Here is a 13,601-nt window from a genome sequence, read left to right as displayed (position 1 = left end):
CTTTTTCAGGCATATTGTTTTCAAAATAGCGATTGAAATAGGGCAAATGCAGTTGTCTCTGACTTTTCACATTCAATCATGCATTAGGTAATATTTCACAGAGAGAGAGAGAGAGAGAGAGAGAGAGAGAGAGAGAGAGAGAGAGTACATGTTTCTGCCCCCTTGTGGGATTTACAATGTATAGCTTGGGAGAGCAAATCGTTTTGAGGTATTCTTGGTCTGTTCCACCCATATAGATAGAACAATGTTTTATATCTATGGTTCCACCACCTTAGGTTGGGAAACAGCACTGTGTAATTGTGTGTGTGTGTGTGTGTGTGTGTGTGTGTGCTCTTAATCTTTCCAAATGGCCCCTGCATGGATTAATTAAGTATTTGTGTATTGTGATTCCTGCCAATGACTAATGCCAATGTATAATAGGCTACTTGAGAATCATGAGCATGTGACTCACTGGCTCTTGGCTAGTGCCATTATTATACAAGAAATGCATGCTTGCATGAAGCTGTAATTCTTCTCCATTACATTGGGAATTATGACTGATTTACATGATATGTTATCCCTTTTGCAGATTTGTCTCTCCTATTCACCAAGTGGGGCATATCCCCCTAGCATTGTTACTATGTGGTTTCCTGTTACATAATTATATTGGCCCATCAGACTACATCAATCTCAAAATGTTTGCTCACTGGCTGATTTGAGTTAGCGTTGAAATGTATAGAAATAGCACAACACATGAGAGTGTGAGAGAGAGGGAGAGGGTGAAAGAGGGTGTGTGATAGAGTGATAGAAAGAGCAAGACCGGGGACAGAAAAAGAGATCACTGATGCAGCCATATATGAATTATGTAAGAATTTTAGTGTTTGCAAAAACCTGTCTTCAGTAAGCAAAAAATCAGACTGGAGGCCAATGTCTTTTGATGATATTGCTCCTTTCTGCTGTTCTTCTCCAAATCTGCTGAATATTTTTGATAAATTTGATATAATTATGATTTTGCTCATTGATTATTGCTCAATCTAGTAAAACAGTGTTTCCCAATAAATCATAGAAATTATTTGATGTTGATTCAATTGGAATCTTGAGATTTTACTGTTGGAACATAAATTACTAAATTACCAGCAGTCAGTCTAATCATGCAATCTTACTTTGACTTCTATCTCATTTTACAGATCTCTCTCAATTGCTGAAGAAAAATGGATATATCACCATCCAAGCAGCAATATGGATCAAAAAAGAGGGTCAAGATCCACCCCAACACCATTACAGTGAAATATGCCACCCACTTCCCTCAACCTGGCGATGAGGGATATGATGATGCACCCTCTTTCGAGGATTTTGGCTCTTTTGCAGAAGAGAACCCAGGTAAGAGACTGGTGTCAGAAAGCAATCGCGGCAGGACTTTCTTTGGCACCATGGACACCCGGTCCAAGCAGCCAGGAGAGCAGAGGGACAAGGGTGTGGAGGGTCAGCTGGCTAGCTTTGGGGAGGCTTCGGTCTTGGCCTCCCGGGTCACCTGGATGGCCTTGTTTGGGGCGGCGGTGGCCCACGGGTGTGTTGCGCTGATCACACGCCTGGCGGCTGACCGCTCCAAAGTGCCCTCCCTGGAGCTGCTGTTCATCCGCTCCGTGATCCAAGTGCTGTCCATCATTGTGGTCTTCTACCGCCAGGAGGCCCCCTTCGGCCCCAAGGGCTACCGACTGAGGCTCTTCTTCTACGGAGTGTGTAACGTTATCTCCATCACCTGCGCCTACACCTCCTTCGCCATCGTGCCACCCAGCAACGGCACCCTCATGTGGCGTGCCACCACTACCGTGTTCAGTGCCGTGCTGGCCTTTCTGCTGCTAGATGAGCGGCTGGGCTACACAGACGTGGTCACTGTGGTGGGCAGCGTCTTTGGCCTGTGCCTGGTCATGATCCCCAACGTGGCTGACGAGGAGAAGTCCCGGCTGACCTTCTGGAAGGAGGCCTTCGGCTACACCATGACGGTGATGGCTGGCCTGACCGCCGCCCTCTCCATGATCGTCTACCGGGCCATCAAGGAGCGTGTCAGCATGTGGACAGCGCTCTTCACCTTCGGCTGGACGGGCACGGTGTGGGGCGCCTCCACCATGTTCATCATGCAGGAGCCCATCATTCCCCTGGACGGGGAGACCTGGGGCTACCTCATTGGGATCTGTATCTGCTCCACTGTGGCGTTCCTGGGAGTCTACTACGCCCTCAATAAGTTTCACCCAGCGTTGGTCAGCACCGTGCAGCACCTGGAGATCGTGGTGGCCATGTTCCTTCAGCTCATCGTGCTGAGGATGATCCCGTCTGTCTATGATGTCATCGGAGGCCTGGTCATCATGGTCAGTGTGTTCACCTTGACGGGGGTGAAGCTCTACAGGGTGAGCAGGGCTGTCCGGCAGGATTATCAGGAGATCCTGGATTCGCCAATCAAATAAGTTTGGCTGTCTGTGTGTTTACAGTGTTGCCCGGTACATGTGCAATTGAAGAATGTCTGGATCTTCATCTATTTATTTTGTATTGTGTTGTTGAAGGAGTGCCAGTTGTGTATTGTCTTTGCTGACTATTTGTGTGTGAAATAAAAAGGAATATTCACAGTGAAATTGTTTTTCTGATAGTTTTGCTTTCGTGTTTGCTATTCAACTATGATAAAGAGTCAAATGACCGGTGCTTTATTGAGATTGTATGATGACGTATATTGTGCACCTCAATAAGAAATGATATTGAAGACTATATGTGGCTAGATACCTCTACTTGTACACTGCCTTTATCATGGCAATATTGACAAGGTGTTAAATGGTGTTATTAGTGTCTGCCAAAAAAAAAGAAAAAAAGAAAAAAAAGAAATTGGCTGCATTTCATAAATTAACTGCTATTGATTTCCTTAGCCCATTGTCTCTGTCTGCCAATTTAATGATAACAATCCCTTGTAGCAAAATAGAATGGAAAAATAGAGAAGACTGCAGACAAGAGGATTGGAGGGGTCATGATTGCTTTTTTCTGGTTAAGACCTGAAGGATTATGCAAATGAAAGTTAAATTTAGATGGGCAGAGCAATATGTGATGTATTGACTTCTGAATGGAGACAGTGAAAGAAGTCTTTGAATCAAACTCTCTTGGTGTCCAGTAATTCACTATGGTTTGGGTGTATCCCATTGATAAATAAGAAGTTACATGGATCCATCGAAGAATGTATGCCATGTATGCTTTCTTCCCTACAACATGAGCATACTCCACTATCTTAGGCTAGGTAAGGCCAGGCATACATCAGGAACTGGCTGATATGTTGCTGTAATGATTACATCTGTGTATGTTCCTTCAGTTTAGTTTAAACTGGATATTATGTTAATCCCCTGAGGCGGGCGCAGTAAAATAAATTAAGCCCCCATAACAACATACGCTCAACTGCTTTCCCTCTGCAGTAGCACAGTCTTGGTACCAGGAGAGGTTTATTTAAAAGCAGCATTAATAGAATGATGACAATGATGAATTGGACATTTAGAGTGCTTGAATATGGTATGGTCCTCTGTGGCTCAGTTGGTAGAGCATGACGCTACCAATGCTTTGGTTGTGGGTTCAATTCCCACTGGGGCCCATATATACTGAAAAATAATGTATGCACCCACTGCAATGTAAGTTGCTTTGGATAAAAGTGTCAGCTAAATGGCATACAATAATAATGTGTGTCCTGTGGGGTCATAAGATAATGTGGATAATTTCCCTGATTGTCCACCAGGTGGCGTTAGCAACACATATTTGCTTTGAGCAATAATGATTTGACATTGTTTTCTCATCAACGGGATTGAATATCCAGACAAGTTTTTCAGCATGGGGGAGCAAACTGCATATACCTTTGAGATGTCATCAGCTCTACCCTGGATCTGTAACAGCAGTACACCCTCATGCACTGTGTATATTTTCAATGATAATTCTGTTGTAGGGGATTTTATATGATCTTGCCCATCTGTCTTGCTTTCACATTTCACAACTGAAATTAAAAAAAAACCCTAGAAGAAACAGTAAACTGTATTTCCGGAATGAGTTGCTTTCAGATAGCTTGTCAAATAATGCCCACTGAATAAAACAACTAAAGTAATGATAGCAAACTGTGGCATCTACATAACTTGCTATGGTTTGTGAGGCTCTGTAAGTGTCAGTTTTGGTAATGTGAGTCCTGTAGATTAGAGCTAGAAAGGGGGGTGCACATGGTACATGTACAGTAAGTCCATCTGTTTGTGCAGGAAACAGATTGCATCCTGCAGTGTGCTATACACCCCTCCACACTGCCCTGCCATAGAGTCCTCCCTCCACCACCAACATGTTTATTAGGAATCGCATCACTTCCCAGGAGGGGCTCAAATGGAATTTGGAGCTGAGTTATTGTGCTGTGTATGGGGTGTGGAGGAGTCTACTTCCTAGAATTTCTGGGGTCATCGGCTGGGTCATTTTGAGACCATTTTTACCCCACTCCTTGAAAATGATAAGACAAGTAGATAAAGGAAAAACTTGTTACGTTATTTTTTATATTTTTCACATTTCACACTCTGCTTTATAGATGGAGATTTCAGTAACTTCTTCTGAATCTGGTGGGAGAGAACAAATCTCTTTGCTCATACATTATTTTCTTTGCTTTGATGATTTCAGAGGGTCTCTTACACATGAACTCCAAAAAAATCATTTTGTCATCTATTGACAGGTAAATAAATTATTCTTTATCAAAAATACAAGGATTCATAACAGAAAGTTACATGCTATGCCATATGTGCCTGTCAAAAGCAAAATGACCATAGAGTTAGGTGATTGGGTCATTAAGGGTCATGATGACACTGGACACAGGCAAGGATTCTAAACAGATTCATTGCACACAGGTACAGGGCATTCGGAAAGTATTCAGACCCCTTCATTTTTCCTACATTTTGTAATGGTACAGCCTTATTCTAAAATGGATTGAATTCATTTTTTCCCCTCATCAATCTACACACAATACCCCATAATGACAAAGCCAAAACAGGTTTAGAAATGTTTGCTAATTTATAAAAAAATAAAAAAAATAAAGAAAATATCACATTTACATAAGTATTCAGACCCTTTACTCAGTACTTTGTTGAAGTACCTTTGGCAGCGATTACAGCCTCATGTCTTCTTGGGTATGACGCTACAAGCTTGGCACACCAGTATTTGGGGAGTTTCTCCCATTCTTCTCTGCAGATCCTCTCAAGCTCTGTCAGGTTGGATGGGGAGCGTCGGTGCACAGCCATTTTCAGGTCTCTCCAGAGACATTCAATCGGGTTCAAGTCCGGGCACTGGCTGGGCCACTCAAGGACATTCAGAGACTTGTCCCGAAGCCACTCCTGCATTGTCTTGGATGTGTGCTTAGGGTCATTGTCCTGTTGGAAGGTGAACCTTCGCCCCAGTCTGAGGTCCAGAGCGCTCTGGAGCAGGTTTTCATCAAGGATCTCTCTCTGTACTTTGCTCCGTTCATCTTTCCCTCGATCCTGACTAGTCTCCCAGTCCCTGCCGCTAAAAAACATCCCCACAACATGATGCTGCCACCACCATGCTTCACCGTAGGGATGGTATTGGCCAAGTGATGAGTTCAATCTTGTTTTCATCAGACCAAGAGAATTTTGTTTCTCATGGTCTAAGAATCCTTTAGGTGCCTTTTGGCAAACTCCAAGCGGGCTGTCATCTGCTTTTTACTGAGGAGTGGCTTCCGTCTGGCCACTCTACCATAAACGCCTGATTGGTGGAGTGCTACAGAGATGGTTGTCCTTCTGAAAGGTTCTCCCATCTCCACAGAGGAACTCTAGAGCTCTGTCAGAGTGACCATTGGGTTCTTGGTCACCTCCTTAACGATGGCCCTTCTCCCCCTATTGCTCAGTTTGGCCGGGCGGCCAGCTCTAAGAAGAGTCTTAGTGGTTCCAAACTGCTTCTATTTAAGAATGATGGAGGCTACTGTGTTCTTGGGGACCTTCAATACTGCAGAAATGTTTTTGTACCCTTCCCCAGGTCTGTGCCTCGACACAATCCTATCTCGGCGATCTACAGACAATTCCTTCAACCTCATTGCCTGGTTTTTGCTCTGACATGCACTGTCAACTGTGGGACCTTATATAGGCAGGTGTGTGTCTTTCCAGATCATGTCCAATCAATTGAATTTACCACAGGTGGACTTCAAGTTGTAGAAACATCTCAAGGTTGATCAATGGAAACAGGATGCACCTGAGCTCAATTTCGAGTGTCATAGCAAAGGGTCTGAATACTTATGTAAATGTGATATTTCAGTTTTTTATTTTGAATAAATTAGCAAACATTTCTAAAAACCTGTTTTCGCTTTGTCATTATGGGGTATTGTGTGTAGATTGATGAGAATTATTATTTTTTAAATCCATTTTAGAATAAGGCTGTAACATAACAAAATGTGGAAAAAGTGAAGGGGTCCGAATACTTTCCGAATGCACTGTAGCTACAGTAGTGCGTTTCTCTTGCTGCATTTCTACACGCGCTCCTCTTGACATTGACAATCACTATTACCGGTATGTGCATTTTAGCACAATTTATTTGAAAGTCAAGAACATAGGCTACAGGTAAGTGCACTTTGAAAAGTCTTAACATAAATGTAGAATGGGCCGACGGAAAGTGACACTACCAGTGTCGCATTGTACTGATTTACTGACCGTGGAATCGTCAAATAAAAAAGGAGTATTTTCTCTGGCATCCAATAGAAGCATAGAATTCATCTGGACTGGGAGGAGCGAGCCAGAAAACTAGGGGGTTGCTAGCTATGTCAAGGCATATGATTTAGCCAAGTTGTGCAAGGTTAACTTAGCTAGCTAGCTAGCTAGGTTTTAGCCCTAGCCATTGTCTCTCTGTGCGTGTTGGTTTCCTTTGCCATACATGGTATTTTCAACACATAAATAAGGACAGGTACGGCCGATCAAGAACCAGGTAAGGCGGCAGGGACCTATGCTTGCTATCACGTTTCAGATTTTCATGCTAGCATTTCTTAGCAAGTAAGCTAGCTATAGTCTCTTGTTGTTGGCTAACGTTAGCTAGCTGATGTCGGAATGCCACAACTCCCACAGTGATCATTGAATGACATAGAAAAGATCCAAAGTAATGCATTTATTTGACTATGAATGGTATAAAGTACTTGATTCTATATTCTACCTACACATCACAGCTCAATAAATAGTCAGCAATAGTTAGCTAGCCATCTAGCTATAGTATCTGGCAAAATATCTCACTAGCTTACCACACTGGTAGCCAGCTAGCCTACTTGATTAGTGGTTAGGTGGCAACAACAGTGCTGTAGTCAAAGAATGTCTGTACATAGCTATAAGATACAAACGTAATTATAAATGCCATTTGCTATTAGTGAGCTAATTTTAACTGGCACTATAGCTATCACACTTGCTAGTACCGGCAACTGCATCAATATCCACATAAATATGGCTTTCTATATTGGCCTTAGAGGTAGGCTCATATGCTCAGTCCCATGTTTTGGTTTGTCTCAGTGTCTGCGTGACTGAAGCATGATTTCATACAACAGGAGAGCGCATGGTAAGATTACTATTGTCTATAGATGTGGCACCTGGGCTGCAATTGTCAAGTGTAATCCGTCTAGCCTATCCTTCAGGTTTTTCCCTACCTCTAGGATTATGTGACAATAACTGTTCCTCCCTGGCATACTGTAGCTTGTAGTAGACCGTTTCATTGAGCATGTTTCCCATTTTTCCTGTGCACCTGACACTGTTGGTTAATGCCAGTTTTGCTTAACCAATCTATTTATCTTGGCAGTGTAAAAGGTGTTTACAAATAGGCAGGGCAAGTCTGTGTTCTAGGAGATCATGCTGTTGGCTTTGCAATGCAATAATGTAGCTAGCTATGATAACTGTCTTATTCCTTTGCAGGTAGCCTAGTAATTTCCTGGACTCTGCTCTTGAACATCACGAAGCAAGTTGACTGACATCAGTTATCTTCAATAGCCTAGTATTGGACATTGTCAAGCGTAGGGACTGAAAGGCAGTTATCATATTCTTGCCAGTTTCCTATGTTAACGAAGGATTGCAAAGTGCAGTCTGGAATCTTGTCATTATATCTCTTGGTTTCAACATTCTCCTTTTTGTCCTCACTTGAAACATATGTGACTGGTTGCTGTGAGACAGTGAGTGTGTGTGTGAGAGGGGGAGGGGACGAGTGTGTGTCTGTGCTTGTGAGGGAGGCAGGGGCCTGTTGCAGCTGGTGAATGGTGTAGTTTCACACTGACGGGCCTCTCCACAGTCTTTCATTAAGGTTAAAAGGAGTGTAGAGGGAGAGAGACATTTTGTCTGCAACAGCACTGTATCCCCACTCCAAAGGGAGTTAGGGGGAGGAGGATGGCCATAGCTTGTGAGGGGAAAGGGGGTCGAGGCTAGCTATTTATAAAGTGCCATTTCCTTTAAGGCTAAAAGTCACCCCAGTCCATTGAGGGAGATTTACAGGACTGGTGAAAATTGGGAGCCCTCTGGAAAAGGCCAACTCTCCCTTTCTGTGAACCCCTCTCCCAGCCTCCTTCAGGCTCAAGCCTGCTCTGAGATACAGTACAGCACTGCCATTCAAGACAGGGGCCCCCTGCTCCACTTCCAAGCCCTCACCATCCGGCTGACTACAGATGTTGACATTGCAGTGACGTGGCCTTATTTACTTCATGTCTCTCATTCACAAGCTCCTCACTGCCCAGAGAGCTGCCAAAAGCAAGCTAGCTTGCATTAACCACTTTGTTGAGACCAAATACTCCTGTTGGACTGTAGGCCTATTTGATGTTTCACTTAGATGAAGCTTTGAGAGGAATAAATATACTCCAAATAAGATGTGGTTAGCTTTAGGCTACTCTTATTGTTGCTGCTTTAGCTCCATGCCCTCTAAACCCCTTGCGCCATCCTGTAAGCCTGGCTTTGGTTAACTAGCGGTCTCCAGTTGCCAAATTTACTGACCTCAGTAAAAAAACGCTAACTGTGCAGTTTCTGGTAATCAAAAAGCACTCTGGTGAAATAGCAACTCTGGTCTATTAGGTAGGGAATGTTTTTGAGCAATGGGGGGGGGGGGAAAGCTTTCCATAATCTTCTCACTTCTTTTATCCTGTTGCCAGTCTCAATATTGCATAACCTCTCTCACTTCCTCATTTCTCGTTCATGATATCTTTCTCTGCCTGAAGGTTTTTACTATCACTGCTCATGGATGTAGGCCTACATACTCATGTTTTACAGTCCATATCAGATGAAGATGTAGAGAAAAGTAGATGTTCTTCCATTCGAAACCAATCAGCCAAGGTCACCTATTCTGGAAAGCTCATTTTCCTGTTGAGGAGCTTGATTCATCAGTGTTCTCAGCGGCATTTCAGGGATACGGACATGAAGTTGAAGAGTGGCCCTCTCTTTGCACACAATGCACAATGTGCATCTTGACAGAGAATACAGATGCCATTTGAGCTGATTTACCTGAAATGAGAGCATTGAAGACTTCTGAAGACACTCATAAGCTCTGTGATCAACACTTCTGTTGATTTGTGTAGGCCTATCATTTGCACCAAATCCAGCATATTCAGTGGTGTCTGAAATGGTGTCACAAAGTTTCTCTACCACCCTATAATTAGAATATACAGTGCCCTGATTCTATATGTGATTTGTAAAGTTTCCAAATATCTTGATTTCTTATGCAAGAACGAAACAAGCAGTCTGGTTTTCACACAATATTTATCTTCCTCATTTTATAGGGAAGTTATCTACAGGCCCCAGTGTTTGGGTTTTTATCAGTCTATCATGGTTTTAGGTTTATGATGAAGTGATATTAAGAATGAGGATGTGTGAATAGTCAGTCTTTTGATGGAGACCACAGTGGCTTTATACCTTTGTTTCCTAATTTAGTTTTTGTTTTGCTATACTAGAAAATATGGTATCCTATAACATGAAAGGCTTCACAAGTGATTTAAGTGAGGGTGTCAAAGTTTGATGCCTGAATGAGATCTACACACTATGGATGATGTGGTCATTTACCACAAGGCTACAACTGTTTCAGAAAAGAGCTGCATTCTCATAGTTTCAGCACCCAAGTGTTTACCGTGCCTTTGGAAAGTATTCAGACCACTTCACTTTTTCCACATTTTGTTGTGTTATAGACTCAATTTAAAATGGGTTAAATTAAAATAATTTGCCATCAATCCACACACAATACCCCAGAATATATATTTTTTTTTTGAAATTTCAGTAAATTTATTAAAATTGAAATACCTCAAGACCCTTTTCTATGACACCCTTAAAATTAGCTAAAATGCAAAAATGTCATCAACAAATCACTCTAAGTTGAATTGTGTCCATCTTAATGCAAAGATAATAGTTCATGTAATTTTGGAATTAACATCTTTGTTTTTATAGGGATTTGCATAGGAATCAATTACACACTGTGTAGATTAGAACGTTACTACGAAGTCAGCAAATTTCATAATTTTCTCTTGATCCTGACAAACTACCCAGTCCCTGCCAGTGCAAACATACCCATAACTTGATGAAGCTACCATGAATTCATTGTTGCAAGCACAAGTATGGATATGAGAGAGATTATTTTCCATTAAGGGATTCTTTTTGGCCACTTGGTTATAGACCAATTTTGTAGAGTGGCTGAGATGATGTTGTCCCATCGACTGTGCTTTTTCCTCTCCTTTTGTAGATTTTTGTAAGTCTCCCCAGTTTTGTTCCTTTCCATTTGCTCAGTTTGTAACAACAACCTGATCCACACAGTGTGTAATTGATTCCTATGCAAGTCAGAGACCCTATAAAAACAAGATATTAATTCCAAAATTACGTGAACTATTATCCTTGCATTAAGATGGACTCAATTCAACTTATTGAGGGATTTGTTGATGACATTTTAGCTAGTTTTAAGAGTCAGCAAAGGGTCTGAATACTTATGTACATGAGGTATTTCTGTATTTCAATTTTAATATATTTACTGACATTTCTAAAAACATGTTTTCCCTTTGTCATTCTGGGGTATTGTGGCAATTGTTTTTACAATTTATAGATTATAACACAACAAAATGTGGAAGAAGTGAAGGGGTCTGAATAATTTCCGAAGGCACTGTAGGTGGCTCAGTGAAGATGAATTTCATACACGTGCACATATACGTGTGAATGCACGTCGACCTGATTTTCATAAGAAAGGAAGGAGCATTGCCAGCAGCAGAACAGGTGGGTTCTGTGTGAAACATCAACTTCCTCTCCTGTCACCCGTCTTTCAAACATTTCACTCATTTTATTTACTTATGCCCAAGATACATTTGTGTGGCATCATGCGTTCTGGCATACCTCCTTCTCCCAGGATTCTCCTGCAAGTTCCAACACGTGTCACCCAGTTCCATCCCAAGTGGCTTGTTTAGTTCCATTGTGACAGGAGCCCGAGGCTTGTACTGTCATGGCGTATGAAGACGAAGATGAAGCTAATGTATCCATTTCATCTCTCTCACACACACACACACACAAGCTGTTTGGGATCATTATCTCTGCGGTTTATAAATGATTGACTATTTTGACTGCAACAATTGATTCTTCAGGATGCGTAGTATTGGGGAGAGGTGCACAGCTACATACATCCCACCCCTAGATTTTATTTATTTGGATCCCCTTTTCTGCCTCCATGCACATTAGCTTTATGAAGTAGCCTGACATCACAGTTGCAAGCCACAATTATCTTATATTGAGCTACTGTAACAGTTGATATGATTAATCCCTCTGCTCTGTAAACTTAAGGACAGTGATTGGGAAATCCCTTGCAGCATTTTAATGATGATGAGATAACTTGGAGGTTTATTTTTATTTCACGAGTATCCTGGATGGCTTGGATGAAGCCATTGTTTGACCTGATGTGGATAGCAGATAGCCCAGGCAGGCAGCGCGTTGACGTGAATGTTCAGGCTCCACTGACGCAAGTGGGGTTAAGGAAATAGATGGCTTCATAAGTAGAGGTATTCCGTTCTGGTGCATCACGGTCACACCGAACGCACAACTCCATTACTATGCCTAGGCCTACATATAAACAATGTAACATGACATCATACAAGGTTGTCACTAGTGTTCAACTACACACGTGTGGGGGCAACTTAATATAAAATGTGACCCAACTAGCTAGATATCCTATTGTGCAACAGTTGCCATACACACAGTGCACTAAAACACTTTTGAGAGTGTGAGAGAGTTGGGGAGGATGGATACCCTCCACCCATTTGCGCTGAGTGGATCTCTGGCTATTCTCAAAGGGTATGATCCAGATGTTGGTCTATTTCAGGCTTTCAAAACTCTGCAAATGGTAATCCCAGGGGGTGGCTAACCAACTGCTTTCACACACTCATTTTAGCAATGGTCTCTATTCACTGTGCCCACAAAAACAGACTCCAGGTCCCTCTGCTCTGAATCAATATTAGGGTGAAAGGCAAATTTTGGATAATGGAAATGTATTTTCAGTATTTTTAATATTTTCTTATATTGCGATGCTGGTATGGAATTTCTAGGGTGTGGCTCAAATTCAGTGTCCCCTAAGGCCTTGTAAGGGCGATTAGTCAGTTTTGAACTTGATCCTTCTTATCACACACATGTAGGCAATACTGTGCATTAAGTGCACCAATGCAAGCAGAGATATGGTATCTTAACTGGTCTAAACCCATGGGTCTGGCTGGCCCTCTGTGTCAGATTGCATCACTTTCCAACCCCCTGTGCACTCCTGTGTTCCCACTTCCTGTCTCACAGCTGGCCTGCCAAGTCTCTCATGACCCTTTGCTGCTCTGCAGCAGTTTTGTTTTGAGAGGATTTAGGACAGCTGGGACAAGATAGAGTCTCTTGGGTCACACACACACACACTGACACTCTGGGCTGGAATAAACTGTGCCGCGCCTGGTCATCTCTAAATTGGTCCTATACTGCTCTGCACCGTCCATCCTCTGTGTGTGTGTGTGTGTGTGTGTGTGTGTGTGTGTGTGTGTGTGTGTGTGTGTGTGTGTGTGTGACTGCGTGCGTGTGCATGTGTTGGAGGAAGTGCAGCCGTGCCGGAGGGGCTGAGAGAGCGAGCATACAGAGCACATTCCAGAAGGCACCAGAGCCCTGTGATTTTAGCAGGCTGTCACAGGGATTAGGTTACTCTGTCTGCCTCTGTGAGCTCATGCTATTGCCGTCTCAGTACTTCCACACTCCCGCCGTGCTGTGGCATAGTTTTTCCCACTCTGAAGAGAGAGGAAGATCCGCAGTATTGAGGGGCCTGCCTGATGCATTGAAATCACCAGCCTCCACCTCGAGATTAGGGCCTACATCTTCATCAAGAGAACTTTAAAGGTGCTCCAGTTTTATGTGGTTGTTAATGTCGTTGGTTGTTCAGTGGATCTCAAGCCCCACTCACTTCTTACACTGACATTCCACTATCGGCAACTGTTCCCTTAAAAATCTGCCTCTCGTCCTATTTCATTCCATTATGCAATATGTCACTCCCTCTGCTTTGCCTTTCAGGCCACAGGGTGTGCTTTTTGACAATCTCAACAGAATTATTGCTGTGGAGACACATGGCCTTGTGGCAGCAGC

The 13,601-nt window shown here is 42.8% G+C and overlaps 2 protein-coding genes across 3 annotated transcripts in view; both read left to right on the top strand.

Moving 5' to 3' along the window:
- Positions 1 to 1,190: 1,190 nt before the first annotated feature.
- slc35g2b (solute carrier family 35 member G2b) lies at positions 1,191 to 2,441 on the top strand (the record flags this gene model as incomplete). Its single annotated transcript, XM_083670152.1, has 1 exon — positions 1,191 to 2,441. One exon carries the CDS (start codon positions 1,191 to 1,193, stop codon positions 2,439 to 2,441), a length of 1,251 nt encoding a protein of 416 aa, XP_083526278.1.
- A 4,119-nt stretch (positions 2,442 to 6,560) lies between these two features.
- The window catches only part of nck1b (NCK adaptor protein 1b), a 28,167-nt gene continuing 21,126 nt past the window's right edge, over positions 6,561 to 13,601 (top strand). The window contains exon 1 of one of the 2 annotated variants that reach the window (XM_083675819.1): positions 6,561 to 6,590. The gene's annotated coding sequence lies outside the window, so the exon portion shown is untranslated. Of the gene's footprint in view, positions 6,591 to 6,817; positions 6,952 to 13,601 lie in introns of those variants that run through there. The other variant, XM_083675817.1, reaches the window with a different exon arrangement.

The sequence above is a fragment of the Argentina silus genome (assembly GCF_951799395.1).
Source record: "Argentina silus genome assembly, chromosome: 1".
In the NCBI taxonomy this organism is placed as follows: domain Eukaryota; kingdom Metazoa; phylum Chordata; class Actinopteri; order Argentiniformes; family Argentinidae; genus Argentina; species Argentina silus.
Note: the sequence above shows the minus strand (reverse complement) of the source record. Positions and strands in the feature narration are given on the sequence as shown.